General features: G+C 43.2%; 2 protein-coding genes across 4 annotated transcripts; one reads left to right on the top strand and one right to left on the bottom strand.

Annotated features, from left to right (window-relative positions):
• Positions 1–4578: 4578 nt before the first annotated feature.
• LOC124661581 lies at positions 4579–8774 on the top strand. Of its 3 annotated transcripts, none has more exons than XM_047199454.1 (5): positions 4580–4607; positions 5941–6390; positions 7375–7409; positions 7499–8445; positions 8540–8774. In XM_047199454.1, exons 2-4 carry the CDS (start codon positions 6060–6062, stop codon positions 8420–8422), a joined length of 1290 nt encoding a protein of 429 aa, XP_047055410.1. In that variant the 5' UTR covers positions 4580–4607; positions 5941–6059; the 3' UTR covers positions 8423–8445; positions 8540–8774. The 3 variants fall into 3 exon arrangements, with proteins under 3 accessions (XP_047055412.1, XP_047055410.1, XP_047055409.1); XM_047199453.1 differs by having other exon boundaries at positions 4581–4607; positions 8585–8774; XM_047199456.1 differs by having other exon boundaries at positions 4579–4607; positions 7378–7409; positions 7499–8774.
• Positions 8775–19966: 11192 nt separating this feature from the next.
• Positions 19967–24367, bottom strand: LOC124663787 (probable E3 ubiquitin ligase SUD1). Its single transcript, XM_047201448.1, has 9 exons — positions 24149–24367; positions 23413–23829; positions 22252–22767; positions 21980–22161; positions 21659–21892; positions 21316–21467; positions 21094–21227; positions 20865–21011; positions 19967–20606 (listed from the first exon to the last, which is right to left on the bottom strand). Exons 1-9 carry the CDS (start codon positions 24365–24367, stop codon positions 20193–20195), a joined length of 2415 nt encoding a protein of 804 aa, XP_047057404.1. The 3' UTR covers positions 19967–20192.
• Between the last annotated feature and the right edge of the window lie 444 nt (positions 24368–24811).

The raw sequence follows: 24811 nt of genomic DNA, 5'->3' as shown, positions 1-24811 counted from the left end.
CAAAAACAAAAACAAACAGACGCTCCAAGTAAAGCACATAAGATGTGATGGAATAAAAATATAGTTTCACTAGAGGTGACCTGATAAGTTGTCGATGAAGAAGGGATGCCTTGGGCATCCCCAAGCTTAGATGCTTGAGTCTTCTTAAAATATGCAGGGATGAACCATGGGGGCATCCCCAAGCTTATACTTTTCACTCTTCTTGATCATATTGTATCATCCTCCTCTCTTGACCCTTGAAAACTTCCTCCACACCAAACTCAAAACAAACTCATTAGAGGGTTAGTACATAATCAAAAATTAACATATTAAGAGGTGACATAATCATTCTTAACACTTCTGGACATTGCACAAAGCTACTGAAAGTTAATGGAACAAAGAAATCCATCCAACATAGCAAAACAGGCAATGCGAAATAAAAGGCAGAATCTGTCAAAACAGAACAGTCCGTAAAGACGAATTTTTCTGGAGCACTTAACTTGCTCAGATGAAAATGCTCAAATTGAATGAAAGTTGCGTACATATCTGAGGATCACGCACTAAATTGGCAGATTTTTCTAAATTACCTACAGAAGGGGCTGCTCAATTTCGTGACAGTAAGAAATATGTTTCTGCGCAGTAATCCAAATCTAGTATCAACCCTACTACCAAAGACTTTACTTGGCACAACAATGCAATAAAATAAAGATAAGGAGAGGTTGCTACAGTAGTAACAACTTCCAAGACTCAACAAAACAGTAGCAAAATAAAAACATGGATTATCTCCCAAGAAGTGCTTTCTTTATAGCCATTAAGATGGGCTCAGTAAATTTAATGATGCACTCGCATAAGGATGTGAGTTGAAGCAAAGAGAACATCAAAAAGCAAGTATGAAACAAATAAGCCTAACCCACTTCCTATGAAAAGGAATCTTGTAAATAAACAAGTCAATGAAGAACAAAGTGAATAGCATAGGAAGACAAAACAAGTGTAACTTCAAAAATTTCAGCATATAGAGAGGTGTTTTAGTAACATGAAAATTTCTACAACCATATTTTTCTCCCTCATAATAATTTCCAGTAGCATCATGAACAAACTCAACAATATAACTATCACATAAAGCATTCTTATCATGAGTCTCATGCATAAAATAATTACTACTCCCAACATAAGCATAGTCATTCTTATTAATTGTAGTGGGAGCATATTCAACAAAGTAGCTATCATTATTATTCTCATCACCATAATAATCAAATGTAGGAGGCATAGTATAATCATAATAAACTTTATCCTCAATAGTATGTGGCACCAAAATACCACTATCATCATAAATGGGAGGAAAAGTGTCATCAGAGTAAATTCTCTCCTCCATGCTTGAAGGACTAAAAATATCATGCTCATCAAAACAAGCTTCCCCAAGCTTAAATTCTTCCATAGCATTAGCAATAATAGTGTTCAAAGAATTCATGCTAATAACATTGCTACAACTATTTTGCAAATAAAGTTCCATGGGTTTTTGAATTTTCTCTTCAAACACCTCATGTCCTAACTCAAGATAAATACTATAAAGATCTCTAATATTTTTGTTATTTTCCATTAAGCCTAACTAATGAAATCACACAACTTAGTGTTCTCAGGAGTATTCATTTTAGCAGTAGTAAATAAAGCAAACTAAATAAAGTAAATGCAAGTAACTAATTTTTGTGTGTTTTTAATATGGAGAACAAGACAGTAAATAAAGTAAATCTAGCAACTAATTTTTTTGTGTTTTTGATAAAAGAGCAAACAAAGCAGTAAATAAAGTAAAGTAAAGCAAGACAAAAACAAAGTAAAGAGATTGGATGTGGGAGACTCCCCTTGCAGCGTGTCTTGATCTCTCCGGCAACGGCGCCAGAAAAAGTTGCTTGATGGCGTGTAAGACACACGTCCGTTGGGAACCCCAAGAGGAAGGTGTGATGCGTACAGCAACAAGTTTTCCCTCAGTAAGAAACCAAGGTTATCGAACCAGTAGGAGTCAAGGAACACGTGAAGGCTGTTGGTGGTGGAGTGTAGTGCGGCGCAACACCAGGGATTCCGGCGCCAACGTGGAACCTGTACAACACAATCAAAGTACTTTGCCCCAACGTAACAGTGAGGTTGTCAATCTCACCGGCTTGTTGTAAACAAAGGATTAAATGTATAGTGTGGAAGATGATGTTTGTTTGCGAAGAACGAGTAAAGAACGAGTTTGCGGTAGATTGTATTTCAGATGTAAAGAATGGACCGGGGTCCACAGTTCACTAGTGGTGTCTCACCCATAAGATAAATAGCATGTTGGGTGAACAAATTACAGTTGGGCAATTGACAAATAGAGAAGGCATAACAATGCGCATACATATCACGATGACTACTATGAGATTTAATCAGGGCATTACGATAAAGTACATAGACCGCTATCCAGCATGCATCTATGTCTAAAAAGTCCACCTTTAGGTTATCATCCGAACCCCTTCCAGTATTAAGTTGAAAACAACAGACAATTGTATTAAGTATGGTGCGTAATGTAATCAACACAAATATCCTTAGACAAAGCATTGATGTTTTATCCCTAGTGGCAACAGCACATCCACAACCTTAGAACTTTCTGTCACTCGTCCCAGATTCAATGGAGGCATGAACCCACTATCGAGCATAAATACTCCCTCTTGGAGTCACAAGTATCAACTTGGCCGAGCCTCTACTAACAACGGAGAGCATGCAAGAACATAAACAACACATATATGATAGATTGATAATCAACTTGACATAGTATTCCATATTCATCGGATCCCAACAAACACAACATGTAGCATTACAAATAGACGATCTTGATCATGATAGGCAGCTCACAAGATCTAACATGATAGCACAATGAGGAGAAGACAACCATCTAGCTACTGATATGGACCCATAGTCCAGGGGTGGACTACTCACACATCAATCCGGAGGCGATCATGGTGATGAAGAGTCCTCCGGGAGATGATTCCCCTCTCCGGCAGGGTGCCGGAGGCGATCTCCTGAATCCCCCGAGATGGGATTGGCGGCGGCGTCTCTGGAAGGTTTTCCGTATCGTGGCTCTCGGTACTGGGGTTTTCGCGACGAAGGCTTTAAGTAGGCGGAAGGGCAGGGTTGGAGGCGGCGCGGGGGCCCCACACCATAGGGCGGTGCGGGCCCCACCCAGGCCGCGCGGCCCTATGGTGGCGGCGCCTCGTCGCCCCACTTCGTAACCCCTTCTCGAAGCTTCGTGGAAAAATAAGACCCTGGGCGTTGATTTCGTCCAATTCCGAGAATATTTCCTTTGTAGGATTTCTGAAACCAAAAACAGCAACTGGCTCTTCGGAATCTCGTCAATAGGTTAGTGCCGGAAAATGCATAATAATGACATAAAGTGTGTACAAAACATGTGAGTATCATCATAAAAGTAGCATGGAACATAATAAATTATAGATACGTTTGAGACGTATCAGGGGCCAGACAGGGAGGCCACATCGATGGAGCAAGGGCGCCGTAGGTCGGCGACTACGACAGTCGAGCATGGCGATGGTAGGGGTCGACGCGTGTGTTCCGTGGGGATACTGGCGACGAGGCTTGTTGTTGGAGCTCGATGTGGTGTAAGTGTCTGAAATTTCTCGCCGGAGGTGTGACGGTGGCGTCGGTGGAGCAGTGCAGTCCCGACCAAGAAGAGGGTGACTTCGAGCCGCTGTCGCACGCCCCAAAACAAATGTGAGGGAGCTCAAGGTTGGACCACCACCAGGGAGTTGTGCGCGGCAACCTCGAGTATGATGGAGCTAGTGAAGAAGGTCAAGTCCACCGCATATTCTGCTCCACTTTCTCCTTCTCTCCTCCCCAACCCGTGCTGGAAGGTCAGCGCCTCACACGAGGAGTACGTGGAGTTCCACATGCTGCCGCTTCACCGTCGCCGAAGCGTGTGAGGACGAGCGGTTCTTCCTTTTCAGATAGGCAGTGGTGGAATTTTCTTCGACAGAAAAAGAAAGGAGTTGCCCATTAGTTCTGAAAATTTACAAAAAAAAAAATCATGTATCGTCCTGAACCGGTTTCATTGTGCCATGTCAGCTTGCAAGCATGCCCCACCTGCCAGTTTCATGATTAAATGAGCGTGAATCGATGTTTTTTAAAACTCTAAACACAAAATGGTTACTTTCTTAAAATCCTAGTCGCAATTGTGTTCCCACACAAGCAAAACACGTGTAGCCCACCGAAAGGCCTCCAAAAGGGTGTATGCAGGTGGTCCCGCACACCCGGTGACACGCGGCGGGCCACGTGGTCCGGCACTCGCAGTCGGAGGCGTCACGACTGCGCCTCTCGTGTCCGCTGGTGTGGCCGGAGCCCCATTCCATTCCTTTGCTACCAGTTTTTATACCCACACCACACTCCGCTCCCCACCTCTCTCCCTCTCCCTCCCCGACCCCGAGAGACCCTCTGCCCTACCGGAACCTATCCCTCCCACCTCGCCTCGCCTCGCCTCGCCTCTCTGGCGACGCGCTCGATCCCCATCACCGAACCGGTGCCGGGCCGCCGGGGTGGAGCTGCGGGGACGTGTCTGGCCGCCGCCGCTCCCTGATCGGGGCTGCTTGCTCGCCTAATTCGAGGTAATTCTCGCGAATTGAGGGTGGAGTAGGTGGAGAATTTGGGTCGTTTGGTGTAGTGTTGGTTTCCGATTAATTATGTGGGTTTCCCGTTCCAGTCGGCGCTAGTTTGCCCACAATTGTAGTAGCATATAATTTACGCTGGGCCGATGTTCCCCTGTTTCAGATTTTGCCTGCTAGGTCTACACTGTTCGTCTAGTTGCTACTCGAAAGCTGATAGTCGGAACATTCACAGCAGTATTTCGCCTTGGAACAGGAAATTTAGATTCGAACCGACCCCGATGTGATGAACTGTGCAACATAGCCGCCTACTATTGCAATCCGGCTTTCGAGTCACACACACGCGAGCATAATAACATTTTGCTTTGTATGTTGCTTTAATGCGATTCCTTGAGCAGGGGGGCGTTGTTTATTCGTCATTCGGTCCTGTGGTGATCTACTACACAAGTCATGATTTGACATGGGAATAAATGTGATATATGCTGGTGTGCTGTGTGGGGAGAAGAATCGGTGCTCTTTGAGTGTGGTGTTGTTTAGGAATGTCTCGGATACGGGTCTACCTAACGCCGCCTTTCTTCCTTTCATATTACCACGTAGTTTCTTTCACCCACACTGCTGTTAGCTGGCTTCCCCTGCTTTGCGCCTTCAATCATACGCAAGCATCCTTTTGTATTCTTCTTTACCTTTCTTTATTATGAATAGGTTGAACGCTTGCTTTATCGATGTTTATGTTCAGCTTCCGGGAGGGAGAACTTATGTGTGAAAAGCACGCAGATGCCTTTTTTATTTTGCCTTTTTCAGACATGTCTCAGTCTTCGGCCTGTCCTTGCCTTAAACTAATACTGCCTGGGCTATGCAAAATCAAGTAGGAAAATAAGTTGACATAAATGAACCAACTTTTGATTTTTGTTAGATAAAGCTGTGTACCCTAGTTTGAATTGATGATACTATCTGATCCTACCACCAAATATGTGGACCTGGCTCATATTAGAATATGTTTCTTTATTTTAGTTTTCCATACCCTGACTTTTTCATTTGCCACACATAGGGGACCATGCTTCCTTTCAAGCACAACTTTTTCAGGACCATGTTACTAGGCTAACACATATGCAAGAAATGGTTTTAGATTTATCAAAGTTTGCTACTTTCGAGTCATATACCTTTGTTCTTGAGATCAGCTCGCTGTCAAAGCTCTTTACATTTCCTTGTTGGTTGGCTTGCTTATTTTGATCTATACTCCTACCTGTCCACTCTAGATGGTATTTTCTTTACCTTCTGTATTTATTCATTTATTTATTGAAGATGATCCTTATTGCTGGTATCTTTCTTTTGTCAGCTAGGTAGGGCGAGCTTATTCGATTTGGCTCATGGATTTGCTTCACATGAATAACTTCTCAGCATTCTGAGTTTCGATGATCAAATCAGCGTCAGCTTGATTTCTGTTGCTCTGTCGATATGGGAGCTAATTGCTGTATAGCTGCAAAGCAGAGGCCTCAGCCATGTGTCATTCCAGTTGAAGTGTCTGCTTACAGGAATATAAGACACTCCCCATCATGGAGCTTCCGATGGGACAACAGAACGCACATAGAAGACGTAATGGAAATCCCCACTTTTTTTTCCAACCATAGTAGTGGAAGTATTCGGCCTGAAACAAAGAGTGGTTCCATTGCACCAACTGAAGGCTTTTCTAATGGAGGTAGCCCTTCTGATCTCTTCCACAAGGTCAAGTGGCACAAACCGGAAAAGAAGATGGAAACATCTAAAGTCGCACGATCTGATACACGAGGTAAACAAATAAGTTTATGATATGCGATATGCTTTGATTTTTTCATGTTATTCTGTAGCAGCATGATCGGATTTTACATTGATATTCTTTCTTAGTAATCAAATTACTCTAACCAGGTAAACATGATCATCTTTTAGGACAGCAGTAGCGTACGACATTGGTACAAAAATAACTTGGAATGATTTGGTAGATGCCATTGCAATCATCGCCGCTTGAATGATGCATTTGCAACAGTCGATTCTATTCTAAAAAGAATTGGCAGTTTACTCAAAATTCCCTTACTTGTAGTGAACCCGTCTCTATGTAGAACCACCAGTACCCTGAGCCAGCTTGAAAGCAAGTGGGTTTGATCCTAAGCCAACTTTCTCATGACCTGGGTTCCATGAATCAATACAAAAAGGTGGACCGGGCCAGTTATCTAGGTTGACACATGATGGTTCGGACACAGTGAGTGACCACGGGAATTCGTACTTGTAGGTGGAAGCGTTAAGTGCCATGATGGTGCGATCATGGACGTCGACAGGGTGCAGCTGCTCAGACCACCATGGCCTTAGCTTAGCTGCTGCAAGTTTAGAAGACCCTCTCATAGATGCATTGCTCTGATCCCTGAAGAAGCTGAGCATCAACATCTAGCAGGAAACAACCATCAAGACTGCCTTGCACCTTGCAGCATTGTGGGGTTTAGTTGCTGCATATTAGTCTCTGACATTGAGAAACCCACATTAGCGGGCCAACTAGCTTTCAGCCTCTCTCAGGAGGGAGCAACAGTATCCTGATATAAATACTACCGTGTTAAATGCTGGTGTATTGAGTTGAATAGCAATCTTGGAGTATTCAACTATTGCAGGGGGTAGAACGGTTACTGTTGCACTCTTCAAACTATTCAGCATTATGCCAGCATTTACCCCATTTATCACTTATTCACACCTCACCAGTGATATCTTGAGCATTTCTGTGCTGATTTCCATTTCTTTTTTTCCTCAGCAGATAGATCTACTGCAAGCAACTCTTCCCCCGAGGTATATCTTAAATTAGCAGCTGCTACATTATGTTTTATGCAATTGTACGATTTTTATCTAACAGCGCTCTTATTCAATATCTTGTGCAGGGAAAGCTTTGCAGGAAATCACTAGACATGGTAAGCGTTGCTTCAGATACGAAGACGTCATCCCCTGTTGCTTCAGCAACACCTGTTGTATCCAGAACAGATCCTTCATCCTCTAGGGGCCATTCTCTGGCATTGGGTCCAGAGTCGATGAGAAAAGCACGTCGATCGCCAGGTTATCAACTATATAGACAGGTGTCAGACAGCAAGATTCCATCTCTCAGGTCTCTCAACGAGAGCAGCTCTCCTGAAGGAAGGCCTTCCTCCTCCATGCTCTCAGTCTGCAGCAATGATTTATCTGCAGCCGGATCACATGGTGAATCATCAGATGGTTGGTCAATGCGAACATTTTCGGAAATGGTTGCATCATCGCAAAGAGACAGATGGTCAGTTGACAGTGAGCTCTTAGGTTCCGTTTCTAGTAAAATGACTATATCAAGTGCTTCAAATCCTACCACAGTATCCCGTGACCAAGAGGTGTGCAAACTGTGTTTAAAGCTACTTAAGGAAAGGTCCGCGTGGAATGCTCAGGATCTGGGTGTTGTCGCTGTTTTATTGTGCGGCCATGTTTACCATGCTGACTGCCTGGATAGCTTAACTGCAGAAGCTGAGAAATATGATCCTCCTTGTCCCGTATGCATCCATGGTGAGCAATGTACTGTGAAGCTATTTGGTAAGCTGGAATCGAAGATTAAGAACAAGATACCATCAAATGTGACAGTTGATGGTGATCTGGATGGGAGCTCTAAGCGCCAGAAGAAAAGTAGCAGAGAGCCCAAATTAGGCACAAGCAGTAGCATGAAGGGCTCGATCAGTCGACCATTTTTGAGGAGGCATTTCTCAATTGGCTCTCGACCACCTCGATTAGTTTCAGAGAGCGAGTCAACAAGAAAGAAGGGCTTCTGGGCTAAGCACTGGAGGGAATAGTGTAGCATTCAGTTATCAGAGAGGTGAGCAGCTTCCTATGTTCATGTTCACTGGCTATGTTCCTTCACTTTTCAAGGTTATAACTTGCTCGTATCATTATCTATATGGTGAATACAGATTGGAAAACATGTTTATCTGGTCATGTCTTTCTTATTCTGCTAGAATGGCTCTTGAGGAGGTGGCAACTCCCAAGCAACAAGCAAGCATCTCGGTTTTGCAGCCAAGTTGAACTGAGGCAACGGATATTTGCTGTTTGAGCAACTGTTGTACTTGAAAGTTCCTCCCAGTCGTTATGTTCAGAGTTGGGCACTCTGTGCTATGACAAGTTTTCAGGATAGTAGAATAACAGTTATTATTACTATGCAACTGAGGGTTCTTGCAGACCCCGTCGCAGCTTATTAGCAAGTAATCTAACAGAGAAGGTGACGGCCTTCAGGCTGAAGATACAATCCAGCTTGGTAGAGTGTTATGTTTGCAGTTGTATTTTTTTGTATTGTTGGTTGAGTGCACCCGCTATTATTTGATGTCAGTACATAATTTGGGAACTGTCGTACATAGCTAGAAAAATGCCGATAATATTTATTTTAATACAATGCATCGCAAAAGATGTCGATTGTGATGTAATGATTTATCTTCACAAAAATATTATGTCTGTGGTGATTTTTTGGAGAATACATCCTGGATAGGTGTATTAATCATATAGAAGAAAAAAGAGTCACACGCAGCCAACCGAAGACTGCAAAGCGTGCTGTCAACATGGAGTGATAACTCCTCAACGAGTCATAAATCCTAATCGGTCCTGGCTCCGGGAAGCCAAAACCCTCCGGATTGGATAGGAGAAGTGAAACAGAGCTACGAAGGAGACCAATCTTGGTTCCAATGTACTACCTCTGTTTCAAGGAATAAGGCGCCCTCGTTTTACGAACTTTTTGTTTGACCAAGAATTACTTCAAATAGATTAAAATTGTTTGTATGAAATTAGTACCATTAAAAAGTTATTTTCAATATGAATCCAACGGTACTAATTACATATAATATAATCAAGATTTTGTTGCTCAAGTTTTATGGTCAAAGTTCGTCTTGGAATACGCGTGCGCCTTATTCCTTTAAACGGAGGTAGTAGCAGAGAAATGTTATGGGTAAAAGGAAGGTCTTTAGCTCCAAACACTGGTTAAGATGTGTGGAAACCAAATTCGATTCAATTAGTTGTCCGGAACTTCATCCGTCATGAGAATTTACGAGGGTCGTAAAGGAGAAGCATGAACGGGTGACTCGCACGAGTCAACACTTACAAGAGCTTGAAACGAACCTGTTCTTTCCGGTAGATCTATTGGTGGCAGAAGTGTTGAAAGTAATCGAGATATAAACGAGAGAGATATCAAATGATTTAACTGTTTTTTCATTGATACAAGAGGAAACGACGCAAATATAGGTCACGTTCGTTTGAAGAGGTGTGAGGAAGCGTTGTGTCTGTTGACAAACCAACCGACATACATAATTACAGGAGGGGGGATTATCCCTTTAATTAACCTACTAATTAAATCATAACACTTCCCCTAATTCTTACTTGTCCTTGTCCTTGTCCTTATGCTTGATCATCTCTAAAATCATCGTTGGAATCATCTCCTCTAAAAACTCCGTGGGAAAAAGATGACGAGAGTAGTATGTATGATATGTTGCTAAAACTTTTTCAAACCCAGTGGGAAGAATAAGGAGAAAATGATGCAACATATAATGGTTGGATATGCTGTTAAAACTCCTTCAAAACCCATAGGAAAAACAAGGAGAAAATGACACAACATATAATTAGTTTTTTCTCTTTATTAACTCAATAAGGGAAAAAAATGTAAAAGGGAAAAACCCGTAGAGTTTAGAGAACAATATATGTCGTATATACTTTCCTAAAAAATCCGGTGGGGAAAACATAAAATATGACATGTCATCTTGTGTTGATATTACCGCATTAAAAACCTTGATAAGAACATGTATAGTAAACTCATAAAGGGAAAAATAGTGTAATATAATGCTTTGAACATGAGTAGTTCAAAAAGTTACTCCTCATAATTCTTGCAAATTTTGAAGTCATCGCATACCAATTTCACGAAAATATTGCTGGAATGTTGAAGTTGGTAGAGACTTCGTGAGATTATCGTATGATCTTGCAAGATGTTTATTCACCGACTCTTTTGGAGTTCATGGGGATAAAAAAGTTTAGAGGCAATATGCTTAGTGATATTGCTCTTAATGTATCCTATTTGCATCCATACAACACAAGCAACATTATCATCAATAGAACCAGCACCACATGACTGATGTATGTGATTTATCATTCCGTAGAGCTACACGTGTTAATGTGGGTTTGTATTTCAGAATGATTGGTAGGTGTAGTCACCATAGTCTTTTTCATATACATCAATAGAGTGATAATTCTACCAAGTTGGTACACATTGTCGGGATTATACAAGTAGCCATTATCAGTGTATTCTGATGATATTGGAGTTCAGATTTCTCTGAATTTACAAATATGTCAAGTAATGTGGTCTATTGGAGATATCAAAAGATATCCTTGATTCCCAACCAATTGTGTTGGTGGGTCCAATGGCACTGAGATATGGAACTTCAAGTTCCAACATCCCTTCTACATCATCCCGTGGTTTGAGTGGGTCTTTCTCTACGTCTAGAGATCGAACAACCGGCATGAGAGATGGATATGACTTGTCCATATTAAGTTTCTCCAATATTTTCCGGAAATATGCAGCTTGGTGTACCATAATACTTGAGTGAAGTAGTTTGAGTTGTTGTCTCAATAATTATTTGGTTTAAATCAAATCCTTCATCTCAAAGTCCGTCTTTTAGATGATCACGTGTTATGTCATAGTATTCCTTGTGTATGATGAACACAAACGAGTAATCATCATTGTAGGAGTACGTAATCCTTGTGTATAAGGAACTCACTACGTCGGTTGTACCAAAATATACCGATAATAATAAGACATGTCCTAACTTAATGATTTTACACAATACATGTTGCATTTGCATTTCAATTCGGATTGAGATTCCATCTGTAACCATACATGTCCAAATCTAGTGACCCACATGCATATGTAGTCACTACATCTATCAACTGCATAGATAGATTTTGTACTGACAATGATATAATGTATCAGAAATAGGATTCCACTCGCGTCTGCAGATTAGGTCTCGGATCTCTGCGTAAATCCGATCTTGAGCTACAAGCATTGCTTTCTCACCACCTTGTTATCTCATTCCGTTTCTGGAAGAGAACATATTAAAATTCATAGGGAATTCATTTGGAGGAGCGAGGCTAATTCTGCTTGGATTGCATCCTTCGATTGTTTCAGTCTGAGCAAGTGGTTTACACTCTGTCATGGCCATGGTCTTTGGATCTGAATCATTGTGAAGGATGTTTGCAATCATACAAGAGAAATATTGACGATATTTGTAGGCTTTAGTCATATGATCGATTCTCCAGAATCGATATAGTTGGAGGAAATCTCAAGCACCCATGATGACTCTTCGTGATTTCCCAATACGCGTGAGTCCGGGTGATCTGATGTCCTAGCCAGTGTGTGCAAGCTGAAGCTAGGTTGTGGAGGTTTCCCTTCCACTGGGTGTATAATACCCATAAGGTGTTAGTCAATGGTAGATTGATATGCAATTACCGATTCAGAGGATTTCTCCTCATTTTACCTTGTTGCTTGTAGGAAGCTATATCCTGGTTAGAGATCGTACTACTCCTCCTCTTTTCAGAGATAGGGAGTTGAGTGATTTTTATTGGTACCTCCACTCTTTCAGACGTATTTCTAACCGGATTAAAGGATTATATATCATCTTTTAATCAGTAAATGAATCTGTCGGGTTATTTGCAAAGTGTTGCAAATTTATGAATCGTAGACGTATAGTCTAGATTATTGAGTACGTGGATATAGAGAGGAACGTGGAGTTCCAAATGATGTCCTAGCATTCTATTTGGTACTTAAAATCTCCCCATAATGCCTGAAAATATCCATTCTTCAATATTTGTAATCAACATACAAGGCTATGAACAGATCCCTACTGAGGATTTCAAGGTACTTAGTGATTGACGGAGATCTGTACCCCACATAGATTCCTAATATGTGGGCCTATGATGTGTGTTGTGGTGGTGAGATCGGTACGCGTGAACCGCTTCCGAATTTACGCGGATGGGAAATACTCGGTGGATTTCCACGTATCATTTGCAGAGGGAAAGTACTGTAATATGCAGTTAGTTAGTCAGCGACGTATAAAACCGCATGACTCCAACGTGAAATGGTAAATTTCAACTCATTAACAAAGGTTGTGCAAGGAGCCTGATCCTCCTGCTGAGATATTCAACCAACCTTTTGTGTATGAACATATGTGACAAAGTGTTGAACTTCAATCTTCGAAAGCCATGCAATACACATGAAGAGAATTCTGCATCATTATCCATTTGAATTTATTATAATTCGTTTTTAGTCCATACAATGGTTGGATGAGACCACAAATATCACCTCGAATGCATTCGATCGAGGGACTTAAGTGATCCAGCTTTGATCTTGAGGTATATGAGAACCTCAAAATGAGCTACATATCCGATGACTGAGAAAACTTAGCTTCATGCAAATCATGACCAATGAAATTGATTTATGGGCAACATGTGCTACGGGTTGGTTGCACGTGTAGTACAATCCAAATAATAGAGATGATACCTTTTCACATACTTGTTCCTCATCCATCGGATTGACTCCCGCAAGAATATATATATCGAATTCAAGAGTTTCTGGTATGGAAATATTTATCAAATATATAGAGGACATCCAATCTTATTTATATCGAAGTGCTGATACAACATATGTATGTTGCAACGACATAAATTGACATGAATAAATCAATCACTAAGGAGATAATGGGACTACTCAAAGTCTCCAAACATGTCGACTGAGGCATACTCAATCATCATGTTCTCCGTGCCCATAGGGTCCTGTGACTGCCAGAGAGGCATGGTGTTGCAACTTCCCGGAAGAACGTCTTGCAAACAACTAGCTCCATTGGTGCAGTCTGGATGAAGGTTGAAGTGAGTTTCAAACCTTTTCCCTTAAGGTTATTTGGTTGGCATGCAAATGACCTTAAGGGAAAAGGTTTGAAGCTCACTTCAATCTTCATCATGTTCTCCATGCCCATAGGGTCCTTTGACAGACGTAATTACAGGAGGGAGGATTATCCCTTTAATTAACCTATTAATTAAATCATAACAAGAAGAAGGCCTTAGTGAGACTAGAGGATCCAAATAGATCTAAGAAAATATGAGATATGGCTTAATCATGCGGTGACATTTAAGCCCCTTGGCTTGGTAACGTACAAAACCCTGAACCGAACCCTTAGAAACGAGTGAATGCTTCCCTCTTCCCTTATATATGCAAAAGATCGAGAGGGGCCCAAACCAAACGAGAACGTAAACATAATTCGACTCACTCTCGTATGGCTCGTCCTCGAGCCCCGGGTGAGTCGGCCGAGTGTGGGTCTAGTCAAGTTGTGACCCTCGATTGGAAGGAAATCAACCGAGACCCCGTTAGTAGTGGCGAGCGAGAGTGGAACAAGGGTTTTCATCAAAAGATATCCGAAGCAGTTTCATTCGATTTTTTTGGATTGGATGTTGGAAAAACCTAAGATGTGAGGTATAGGAGAGTGATTCCACTCATTACACGAGAATAAGTCTCATTGAAATCAATTTCAGGTCTCTATGTAATCTCTTGTGCTACTCAGACTTGTTTTATATCTCGCCACCTCATTGTTCTCATTTCGTTTTCGGAGGAAATCTCATTTGAATCTCTAATGGGAAAACATTGGAAGGTATCAGTATTTATTTTGTGAATATACACTCCTTTTATTAAGCAGACCAACTTCTTCTTGTATTGCATCCTTCCAGTGAGCCTAGTCATAGCGTTTTTCAAACTCAAACGATAGTCCTTTGAGCGTGATCATTGAGAAATGTATTTCCATTAGTATAAAAAAAATGTGTCGACAACCGTGGACTTGATGTTGAACAGTTTTCTAGGGTCGATGTTGTTGGTGAAATCTCATGCACCCTTGATGAGTCTTCATGATTTCCGTCTGGGTGCTAAGGTGGCCTAGCGAGCCTGTCCAAGCTAAACCTAGGTTGTGAAGGTTTCCTTATGGTAGGTATACTACCAATCAGTTGTTCATCAACGTTGAGTTAACTTGCATTTACTAATGATTTTGGTGTTTTTTTTTTGTCCCTCTCCTTTGTTGCTTGCGAGTTGAGACAAGCGGGGGAAGGCAGAGCAAGATTAGTTTAAGTTTTGGATCAGGCCAGTATTGGGTTGTTCCTTCTTGTTTTTGGCCCCTTTGTAAATCCCTACTCGTATTTATTTTACCCAACTTGGACAATTGGTATTTGTATTAGATCAAAAATATTAATTCGATTTGAAAATTAGTATTTTGTTTTTGGAGCAACATTATGACACTACTCGTTTTTCTTACCACATGGGAAAATTTACTTTCACAATTATTAGATTAATTTGTTTTGCTTCAATGAGAATATTGGTACTTCCTCCAATCCAAATTAATTGACTTTAACTTTATCTAGATACAATACATCTAGACAAAGTTAAGTCACTTAATATGAACTAGAGGGAGTATTTTCTTTTTGAAGCAACCCTAAATAGTACTCAGGATTTTTTTTTCTCCTTGCCCTCGAAAATGACATCCGTGTGGAAAAATGACATCGCACCGCTAGTCTCCGGGGCGATTTGCACAAAAATAACCTAAAAGTGAAAGAAAAGCACAGACTGACCCTCCGGCGAAACTATTTCACCCATCTAACCCTTTTGTGTGGCGCCCCTCACATCGGCGCCACACATGCCAGTGTGGCGCCCCTCCTACCGACGCCACACACCCAGCAGACGTGGCACCCTCGACGCTGAGCTGGTCCGCCGATCCGACGTGGCAGCATGTGTGGCGTCCCTCCCATCGGCGCCACACATGCACTTATAATTGCCCAAAACATACTGTGAGACAATTCGTCTGGGACTTAGCCGTTTTGCGAGCCTGTACGTGTGGCGCGATGCCAAGGGCGCCACACTAGCATGTGTGGCGCCCGCGCCCGCCCCAGCCCGACCACACCTCTTCTTCTCTCTTCTTTCTTCTCTGCTTCCACGAAACCGCCGCCGCCGCCCACCTCCCCTTGCCCCCCCCACCAAATCGACCAAGGAATCATCAGATCTATCCGGCCAACTCCTTCCTCCTCCATTCCTCAAGGTATTCCCCTTCGATTCCCTCCGATACATCCACTAGTGTTGGTGGATTTGGTAGATTTGGGTATGAACCCTAGACATGGAAATTTATGTTGGTGGATTTGGATATGAACCATTGATATGGAAATTAATGTTGGTGGAATCTACATTGTAGTATATGTGTTTGAACCAAAGATTTGTTGGAACCCTAGATATGAAATTTTACATGTATGTGTTGAAATCCTATGTATGTATGTGTTGAAATGTTGGTTGTGTTTGAACCAAAGATGTTTGAAATGGGTATGTAAGTGTTGAATGTGTATGTGTAGGAACCGTAGATATGTATGCATCCTAGATTTGTGGAGGAACCCTAGGCATCAAATTTCATGAATGTGTATGTGTAGGAATAACTCATATGGTGTTCTATCCCTAGATATGAATGTATATGTATGTATTTGATGTATTTGTGATGGCTTATTTGGATATATTCTCATGTATATGTTGGTCATAATATGTTGTATTTGTGTAAACATGTAGGATGGTGTGGCTTCTGGATGAAGAGTACGACAGGGAGCACCGGGCTGTTCATATGACGGAGAGGGGAACGGATCTTCACCCTTTGAAGATTCGTTACCATGGCACAGTGGATATACCGTATGACGAGAGGTACACGGAGTTCATCGAGCCTACCGATCTTATGCCGTTCATATCCCTTGTAAGCCGTGGGGGGCCGAACATGAACCCCTCGGCACTCACCGCCCTTGTCGACCGGTGGAGGCCGGAGACTCACACCTTCCATTTGAGGGCCGGCGAGATGGCCCCTACTCTCTAGGATGTTTCCATGATCCTTGGACTACCTATTCAGGGCGAGCCACTGTGTATGAACACAGCTTCTGATGGGTGGCGCCAGCAGATGGAGGCGCTTATTGGCAGGGCTCCTCCGGCGCCAGCAAATCCAAAGGAGAGAGTTCCCGCCGGCGTGTCTTTCTCTTGGATCAGGACTAACTTTGCAGAATGCCCGGAAGGGGCCAACGAGGACACTCGGAGGACGTACGCTCGCGTGTACTTATGGTACATGATTTCGAGGACTCTCTTTCCTGACAGTGGGGGGAAGTTGGCCCATTGGTGTTGGTTGAAGGCGCTTACTGTGTTGGACAACCGGTGGAGTTGGGGAACAGCGGCACTTGCCTACCTCTACCGGCAGGTGATGACTTGTTCTATGTACTATTTTCCTATAGTAGTGTGCTAGACAAAGTAGTAACCAAATGTCTTATGTACGCAGTTGGACGAAGCTTGTCGCAGGACTGGGAGCGGCGGTATTGGTGGATGCTTGCTCCTACTTTCCGTATGGAGCTGGGACCGCATATCAGTTGGGCGGCCTAGGACACTCCCCGAGAGGCCTGGCCTCATCACCTGAACAACCCTGATCGGGAGCCGACTTGGGCATACCTTTGGGACAATGTTTCGGAGATGACGAGCGATCCAAATATCATGTACATGCAGTACACTGTGGAGTTGGACACTCTTACCGCTGAGCAGGTAACCGATCACTCTTTTGCAATCCTAGTTTTCATTGATTCTACTTGCATGTTCTAAATTCTGAAATATTTGTATGGTGCAGGTGGAATGGGAGCCATATGGTACCTACTACCGTATTGGTGCGGGGATGCCTGACCTCAACCACAAGTGCACGGAGGAGGCGCTGTTCTGGCGTATGCGCTGCCCACTCATATGCATGTGGCTTGTTGAACACCACCAGCCGCACAGAGTGATGAGACAGTTTGGGCTGTATCAGGAGTGCCCACCTCAGTGGCAAGACACGGACAAGGCGCTTCATAGGTAAACTTTTGGAATCATGCGATGGAAGATTCTTGATAGAAGAGGTAGAATCTAACTTCTTGATTCTTGCAGGCTTGATAGGAAGCGGCAGAGGAAGATCACAAATTGGCCAGTTCATCATAGCGGCCACGTCGCAGCGTTCCTACACTGCTTGGAAGCGACACGGACTGCTGGCCCTGTGAAGATTGTGCCTCACGACTTGGACGCTTTCAACAACTACCTCCAGTGGTTCCATGAAAACACGCGTATCGAGTTAGTGAAGCGCGCGTATGCTGACTACATCTTGGACGACCCCATCGAGTTCGATGAGGTTGCGCAAAGCCAGCACGACACCTATGCTCGCAGAGGGAGGTCGACTTCTATTGCTTCCGAGCTGAACTTCGTGGTAATGAATTCTCTCATTAACTAGTACATCATCTAGATTGCCATGTGTTCGCTTAAATTGTGTATGCTATGTTTGCCACAGCGGTCGGAGATCCAAAAAACAGCTGACGAGTGCGAGGTTATGTGGGACCAGAGCGGGAGAGATGAAAAGTCTGTCGGACCGTTGCGGCATTTCATTAAGGTATGATCACCAACTTTGAATGTACGCTATTATGTTCTGGTGGCTTTGTAACCATGAGTTCCATGACGCAGAACACTGCACGAAAGATGCGGCGGTTAGCCAACTTGCTAGGTTGCCGCGAAGGCGAAATCCCTACATCCTCCTCTTCTGAAGAACCGCAGGTATGGACTATTTTGTTGTTGTCAAACATGTTCTTACTAATTTCAACTTTTGTAATCTCATGTGTTCATGTTTGTGAAGATTCCTCCTGACGACGACTTGATTTTGAGTCAAAGCATACCTCCAAAGCATACCTCCAAGCAAGCCCCACGATCAGCTTACCAGTTGAAGCCAAGGGGCAATGCTCCAAAATGGTACACTCCGGAAGATTATGTCACCCGAGGAAAGAAGGTTGTCATTGAGGAGGATGAGGGGCCAGTGCGGAGATCATCTTTGTCGAGGATGAGGAACGACGAGCCGTTCTCTTCAGAGGAGGAGGAGCAGGAGGAGCAGCAGGAGCAGCAGCAACAAGAGCCACGGCAGCGGACGAAGATGATGGCCGTCCGGAAGCAGCCCGTGAGGACGACACGTCGAGGATGACACTAGAATGTGCTCCGTGTTGTTGTGAACTCTATCTTCATAAGTATCGAGTTGTGAACCCTATGTCATTTCGAACCATGTCTGTAATGCTACTTGTTGTTTGAATCTACTTGCTACGATGTGAGCTATGAAGTGTTATATGTGTATGTTCTGAAATTGCTACTTGTTATGTCCAATGTTGTACTCAAAACTGTTGGAGTTTGGTAGGATTTTTCATGTTTTTAACACAAGTCAACGTATGGCGCCCTACCCAGCGGCGCCACGCCACACATGCCAACTTATATCCAGTATTGGGTCGAAAACATCCAGGGGGTCCGGACGATAAGTCCTTAGCCGTTTTGGCAAGGCTCTATGTGTGGCGCCCGTGGCATTGGCGCCACACATGCTAGTGTGGCGCCCGTGGCATCGGCGCCACACGTACAGGCTCGCAAAACGGCTAAGTCCCAGACGAATTGTCTCACAGTATGTTTTGGGCAATTATAAGTGCATGTGTGGCGCCGATGGGAGGAGCGCCACACATGCTGCCACGTCGGATCGGCTGACCAGCTCAACGTCGAGGGTGCCACGTCTGATGGGTGTGTGGCGCCGGTAGGAGGGGCGCCACACTGGCATGTGTGGCGCCGATGTGAGGGGCGCCACACAAAAGGGTTAGATGGGTGAAATAGTTTCGCCGGAGGGTTAGTCTGTGCTTTTCTTTCACTTTTAGGTTATTTTTGTGCAAATCGCCAATCTCCGGGAAGCCATGTTGCCAACCGTTGACCCCAGGCACCTTGACAGCGCGATGGCAGAGGTTAAAGAAAAAAAACCTTATAGAATGAGAAAATGCGGTAAAAGAGTATCTTCAGAACTGTTTTTTTTTTTTTTTTTGAAATTCTATGTTGCTATGGTGTCACATTTTTCCTCTAGAAACTAACTTGATGCTCAAAGATACATTTTCTTAAAACAGTGACAAATCAGATATGGCACCGAAAAGCATCGACAAAAATAGCCGCATTACTTTTTCAGCCGAAGAAACTATTGCAGCACTAGAGAAATGAAGTAAATCATGTTCAAGTCAAGGCAACCAACACCAAAGAAAACATTGCAGCACTAGAGAAATAAAGTGAACCATGTTAAGTCAAGGCAACCAACACCGAAGAAATTATTGCAGCACTAGAGAAATGAAGTGAATCCCTATTCTACCGGTGGTTGACCATACAGCAATGCTGAGAAATGCCATAGTAGAAAAGGCATAAATTTACAAAAAAAAAAAAAAAAAAAAAATCAATTCAACATCGGCTTACAGACGAGCAATTTGTCAGGAGCAATACTGTCAACTGACCGAGACTACTCTCCAAATTTTCCACTGGAAAACTGCATCAATATTTACAAGTTCCACATGAAATTTATCTGTCTGCCATCATCTCATTTGAATTGAATCCTTCCTGCACTCAGTAAACGTAACCTATCACCCCTATGAATCCCGTCATGTTTACCTGTTAGTTCGTGTATCACCCAATCCTTGTTTGAACTAACTACTGGAAACAGAGCCCTTGGCGAAGAGTCTTTGGCTACTGTCAGCGACGTCTTCCAACCTTTTCCCAGTGACGTAGTAGTCATCCCTAATAGAATCATGGAGTTTAATGCAGAATACCTTGGCAAGATAGCAGAGCGCACAGAAGGTGAGGCTGCCCAACCAAGCAAAACGGTAAACTGTTGAGTTCACGGCGACAGAGTAGCCCAATCTTGGGAATATGCCCTTGGCAAGCACATAGGGAACAACCAGAGCAGTGAGTAGCTTCGTGGCAACAGTCATTAATTCATCTTCCAACAACCATATTAGTCTGACACTTGTAAGCACCTCCCTTGCCAAACAAATCTCCCCATCCCAACTTTCATCAATGAAATTGGCCATGAAAGGGAGGAAACCACCGAACCCAGGAGCCTTCATAAGGAATAAGAGCATAATCAGTTAAATACTTTTTTGCTTATCCAAGTATAACCTAATTTAGAGAAATTTGAGTCCCCTACAAGTGTGCCAGTTGCAAGACCAGTCCCAATAAAAACTCATCATGGGGCAGATAGTGAGAGTTGTGCTGAGTGCTTCAAGTGACATATGATATAATCTTCCCAAGTTTGGTACATATAGGATAATAACATAAGTTCTGAGGTCAGCATATCGACAATAGAACTTGTAACTCACCAAGTTGTTCGCAATATTCAGAAATACCCGCCCGAGGAACCAAGTGCAGAAAAAGCCTAGAGTTGGGACATCATCATCAGACCCGATGAAGGGTGACAGTAATAATAAATCAACCAGCAAGCCGGTCAAGAGAGGAATGATGAAAATCTGGAAACATGCAGATTGAAGTTACTGAGTTATAGCATAAAATAAAAAATTTAAATAAAAGCACCTCGAATAAATTCCTCACCCATATGAAGAAAAGAAGATGCATCTCCAAAGCTAGAAGGTGTGTCCCCCAAGAAATCATGCAGGCAAATAAATCTCCAGCGACAGCAATAATAGTTGATATGATGCAAAACCCAACAGCAAAAGCAAACAGATCTACAAGAAAAGATTTGCACAAGTAAGCCCAAACAAGATGAAATCCATTGCTAAGCAAATCCATTGATCATCTCTCAAAAATCATTACCATTAGACTTCAATCGACCAGCCACTGGCAGCTGAGGGATGGCAAACAAAAATCTGCGCCCAACTGAGATTGAGAACAAAAGCATAGCACAACTGAATATCACAACAGTCAACCATGCTAGCACCACCCGTGTTCCAACAGAAACATATTTCCTGGTACAACGAGCAAGAAGCGTAAGCATCTACACAAAAAGAAAGGTGAAACCAACACCTCTGGCATTCCAAAAAACTTTTAGTTAACTTAATGGTACGGGTAGATCATATTCCAAAATGGATGAAGACGCAGTCAGGCTAAAAGATGTGCAGATTGTGCACCCTGAACGAACGAAACTGCGGTTGCTTACCTTTTATCATTAACTTCATCGCTGCTACCGTACTGGTCTTTTGGTGTTACATTGTTCCCCAGAGCCTCTCCAGCAGTGACAAACCAATACAGTGTTACCCTCTCCACTAGCCACTCGAGGTATAAGACTGTCTTGCCAATGAGAAACTTCATATGATGAATGCCAGAGAGTGACTCTGCACAGTATCGCAGTCCTTGCCAAAATGGTGCGCCTTTAGCAGGACGATCGAAGTAGCTACAATTCACAAGTATTAAGATAGATGTGTTGAGTCACCAAAGGCTGGCAGATACGTCAGATGAATAGCCAAAACAGGATACTTACGTGATATCTAGTGGGAACACCCCAGGTGCCAATTGGACAGCAATTTTAACAGGAACAAGGATGACCAGAACAATAAAGATAATGTCCACAAAAAGACCAGGAAGCTTCTTGAAATAAAATATGTAGAATGGTTCGTGAACATTATGGTGGACAAAGGGAATGGTAACTCCTGGCCTCAATATCTACTCAAAACAAGTACAACACTCGTTATACCACTGAACTATATAGTGCATACATTATTGACATGATGACAGATATAATATGATGAATACCTGATGAAGAAGTTTCGACAATTTGGGGCGTAGACTCAAAATGATGTTTCCAACAAGCCAATGAAGAGCATTAGAAGCAATAGATGACGCAATCAGAAGTTTGAACCTCTCTGACATTGTTGCATCAAACATTTTCGAAGTGCAGATATCAAGCAACCAACCAATGAGCAATGGGTGTAGTATAAGTATGTTCAGAAGATTGAGACAAGTATTGCCAAGAGTGATCAAATATACGATCCCTCTAAAGAACATACCACACAGACTTGTCAAGAAAATTACAATCATGAGGCGCTCACCCACCAAGTATTGACAAAAAGTACAGAGCCCAGCAAAAGTTACACCCACAGAAAAGATAAATCCATATCCAAATAGAAGGACGGAAGCTGTTGAAGTATAGGAATCGACTTCATCCACATTACCAAAATTGAAACATGACACGCACCATAAGATCATCCTTCCAAGTGAGAATGGGAGAAAACCAAAAATACAAGCAAGGATCATGTCAACGGTTAACACCTGATTCGACAAGCACATTGTTAGCATTTTCTGCATATAAGTGAAAAAAAACAAGCAGAACAAATATGAGGTACTCCCTTCTCAAAAGGATGCAACTAAGTCACGACCATGTAGATAAACCCAAGGTATAACTAGCTTAAAAGGTCAATAGAAAATACTACATTAGCAGAGTAACTAAAGCACCAAAAGAGCAAGCTTAGACCGTTTTGATGGTGCCCAAAATAATACCTAGAACAAATTGGCACATAGTCCTCCCACCAGTGTCTATTTGTGCAAATGGACAGCAGGCACAATGGCAGACTACGTAAAGAAGCAAAGAACTGAAGATCGTCTTATTTTTGTAGAACAACTCATACTAGTTTCTCCCATGTGACCATCGTTTTAGTTTTAGTGCTATTTGCATATTTCTGGCAATAATCTTGACATATCGAGGATGGTACGCTTTGAAGTGGATCCATACTGATCTATGAGAAACTATAACACAATAAGAAAAGCAATGACAAGATGTGCTAAATGCTCCAATCATAGAACACAACTGCACTAATTGGTGCTTTGCTGCAATGCAAAACTAGAATGATCTTATCATTCCCCATAGCATGAATCAGACATAGGACATGGGTTGAGAAAAAAACAAGCATACCATACCAGTGAGGAAACTTCAACAGCAACTAGTGCAAGGGCTTGCAAGCCATCAAATCCCCGAAACCCATGACGCCGAGCTTCCAGACGTTCAACCCAGCGTGCAAATGGAGCTACAGCAAACGGCGCAACCTTATTCGCGCACACAACCCAGATCGCTATCGAAGCGATGACAGAGGTGGTAGAGAAGCTGATGGAGAGTAGATGATGCACTTGAGCAAAGGTCCTGGCGAGCATAAGACGCCATGTCCAGAGGGTGGTGAGGCGAATGAAGGAGTCTCTGACGACGCAGATGGCGAAGAAGAGGGGGAGCAGCAGACCCATGATCCTGTTGGGCGCGCCCAACATGAACTCCGACACGGACAGCCTCGCAGGGGCGTCTGCTGCGTAGAGAAGGCAGGTGGAGATGGGGCGCTTGCACACCTGCAATTACGGAAATGGAAACGGAAACGGAATAATTACATTGCAGCAGTTCAGACTATGACAGGAAATGATTGGGGACATTTCTGGTGAGGAATCGGTGACAACACTCAGCAGGCAACATCACACGGCATCTAAATCGGACTGAAATTACAGGTAACTAAGACGAATCTAAACGTGCAGGCACAGCAACATCATGAATGGAGGGTCACCCATGGCGGACGTGATGACCTGACTTTGCTGGATGAGGGAGGGGGCCGGCTGAGAGCGGAGGATACGCTGCTTGCTCCTGGAAACCCTAAGAGGAGGCGGGAGACTATACCTCGCATCGGTGGAGGCGACGGATGGCCATCCACCGGAGCTGGCAGTCGTCGTGGACGAACCGGATGCTGCCGTGGCAGGCGCAGGGGTGGCGCAGCGGCCGGTCCGCCTCGGCGGGTAAGCGGCAGATGCGGCACTGCTCCTCGTCTTCTTCTTCGTCTTCGCATGCGGGGCCGGCCGCCGCTGGGAGCGCCGTCTCCGGCGGAGCGGCGGCGGCCATTACAGCCTTCCTTCCTTTCCGTCCCTCTTTTTTTTTGGGGTGAGGGAGCCTTCCTTCTCGAAGCTTCTACTTCCTGTCGCTTCGGGCAGCTAGCGTTTGGGTTTTGCGTGGACCGGACGCGGACCCAAGGGTTTACACGAGTCTTTTGGATGAAGATCCAATGGTCTATAAATTATCAGTCGATTTTTGTGTGGCTAAAAAATTGTTAACTAGTACAGTAGGAAAATGTTACAATATCACTTCCTTAAACTACGGAAATGAGTGTGTGCCGTCCGATATGAGAATATTCTCTTCTTCAAATATACTACTAATTAAAAAACGAGCATAACTTTCATGCAAGAAAACCCAAATAAGTTTTTATTTGCATATTTGACTTCCTCACAATGAACTCTACAAAATCAATCTAATATTTAATATTTTTAATATTTTTTCGTAAAATGAAAC

This window comes from Lolium rigidum, chromosome 6 (assembly GCF_022539505.1).
Source record: "Lolium rigidum isolate FL_2022 chromosome 6, APGP_CSIRO_Lrig_0.1, whole genome shotgun sequence".
Taxonomy (NCBI): domain Eukaryota; kingdom Viridiplantae; phylum Streptophyta; class Magnoliopsida; order Poales; family Poaceae; genus Lolium; species Lolium rigidum.
Note: the sequence above shows the minus strand (reverse complement) of the source record. Positions and strands in the feature narration are given on the sequence as shown.

Bases quoted from the DNA above. Each gene is read 5' to 3' on its own strand.
- LOC124661581 (XM_047199454.1), top strand. From the start codon at position 6,060: ATGGGAGCTAATTGCTGTATAGCTGCAAAGCAGAGGCCTCAGCCATGT. The intron at 6,391-7,374 runs GTAAACAAATAA...TTTTTTCCTCAG, and splicing joins CGCACGATCTGATACACGAG to CAGATAGATCTACTGCAAGC. The intron at 7,410-7,498 runs GTATATCTTAAA...TATCTTGTGCAG, and splicing joins CAAGCAACTCTTCCCCCGAG to GGAAAGCTTTGCAGGAAATC.
- LOC124663787 (XM_047201448.1), bottom strand. From the start codon at position 24,367: ATGGCCGCCGCCGCTCCGCCGGAGACGGCGCTCCCAGCGGCGGCCGGC. The intron at 23,830-24,148 runs GTATAGTCTCCC...CCGTAATTGCAG, and splicing joins GTCGCCTCCACCGATGCGAG to GTGTGCAAGCGCCCCATCTC. The intron at 21,228-21,315 runs GTAATGATTTTT...CTTTTCTTGTAG, and splicing joins TGGTCGATTGAAGTCTAATG to ATCTGTTTGCTTTTGCTGTT.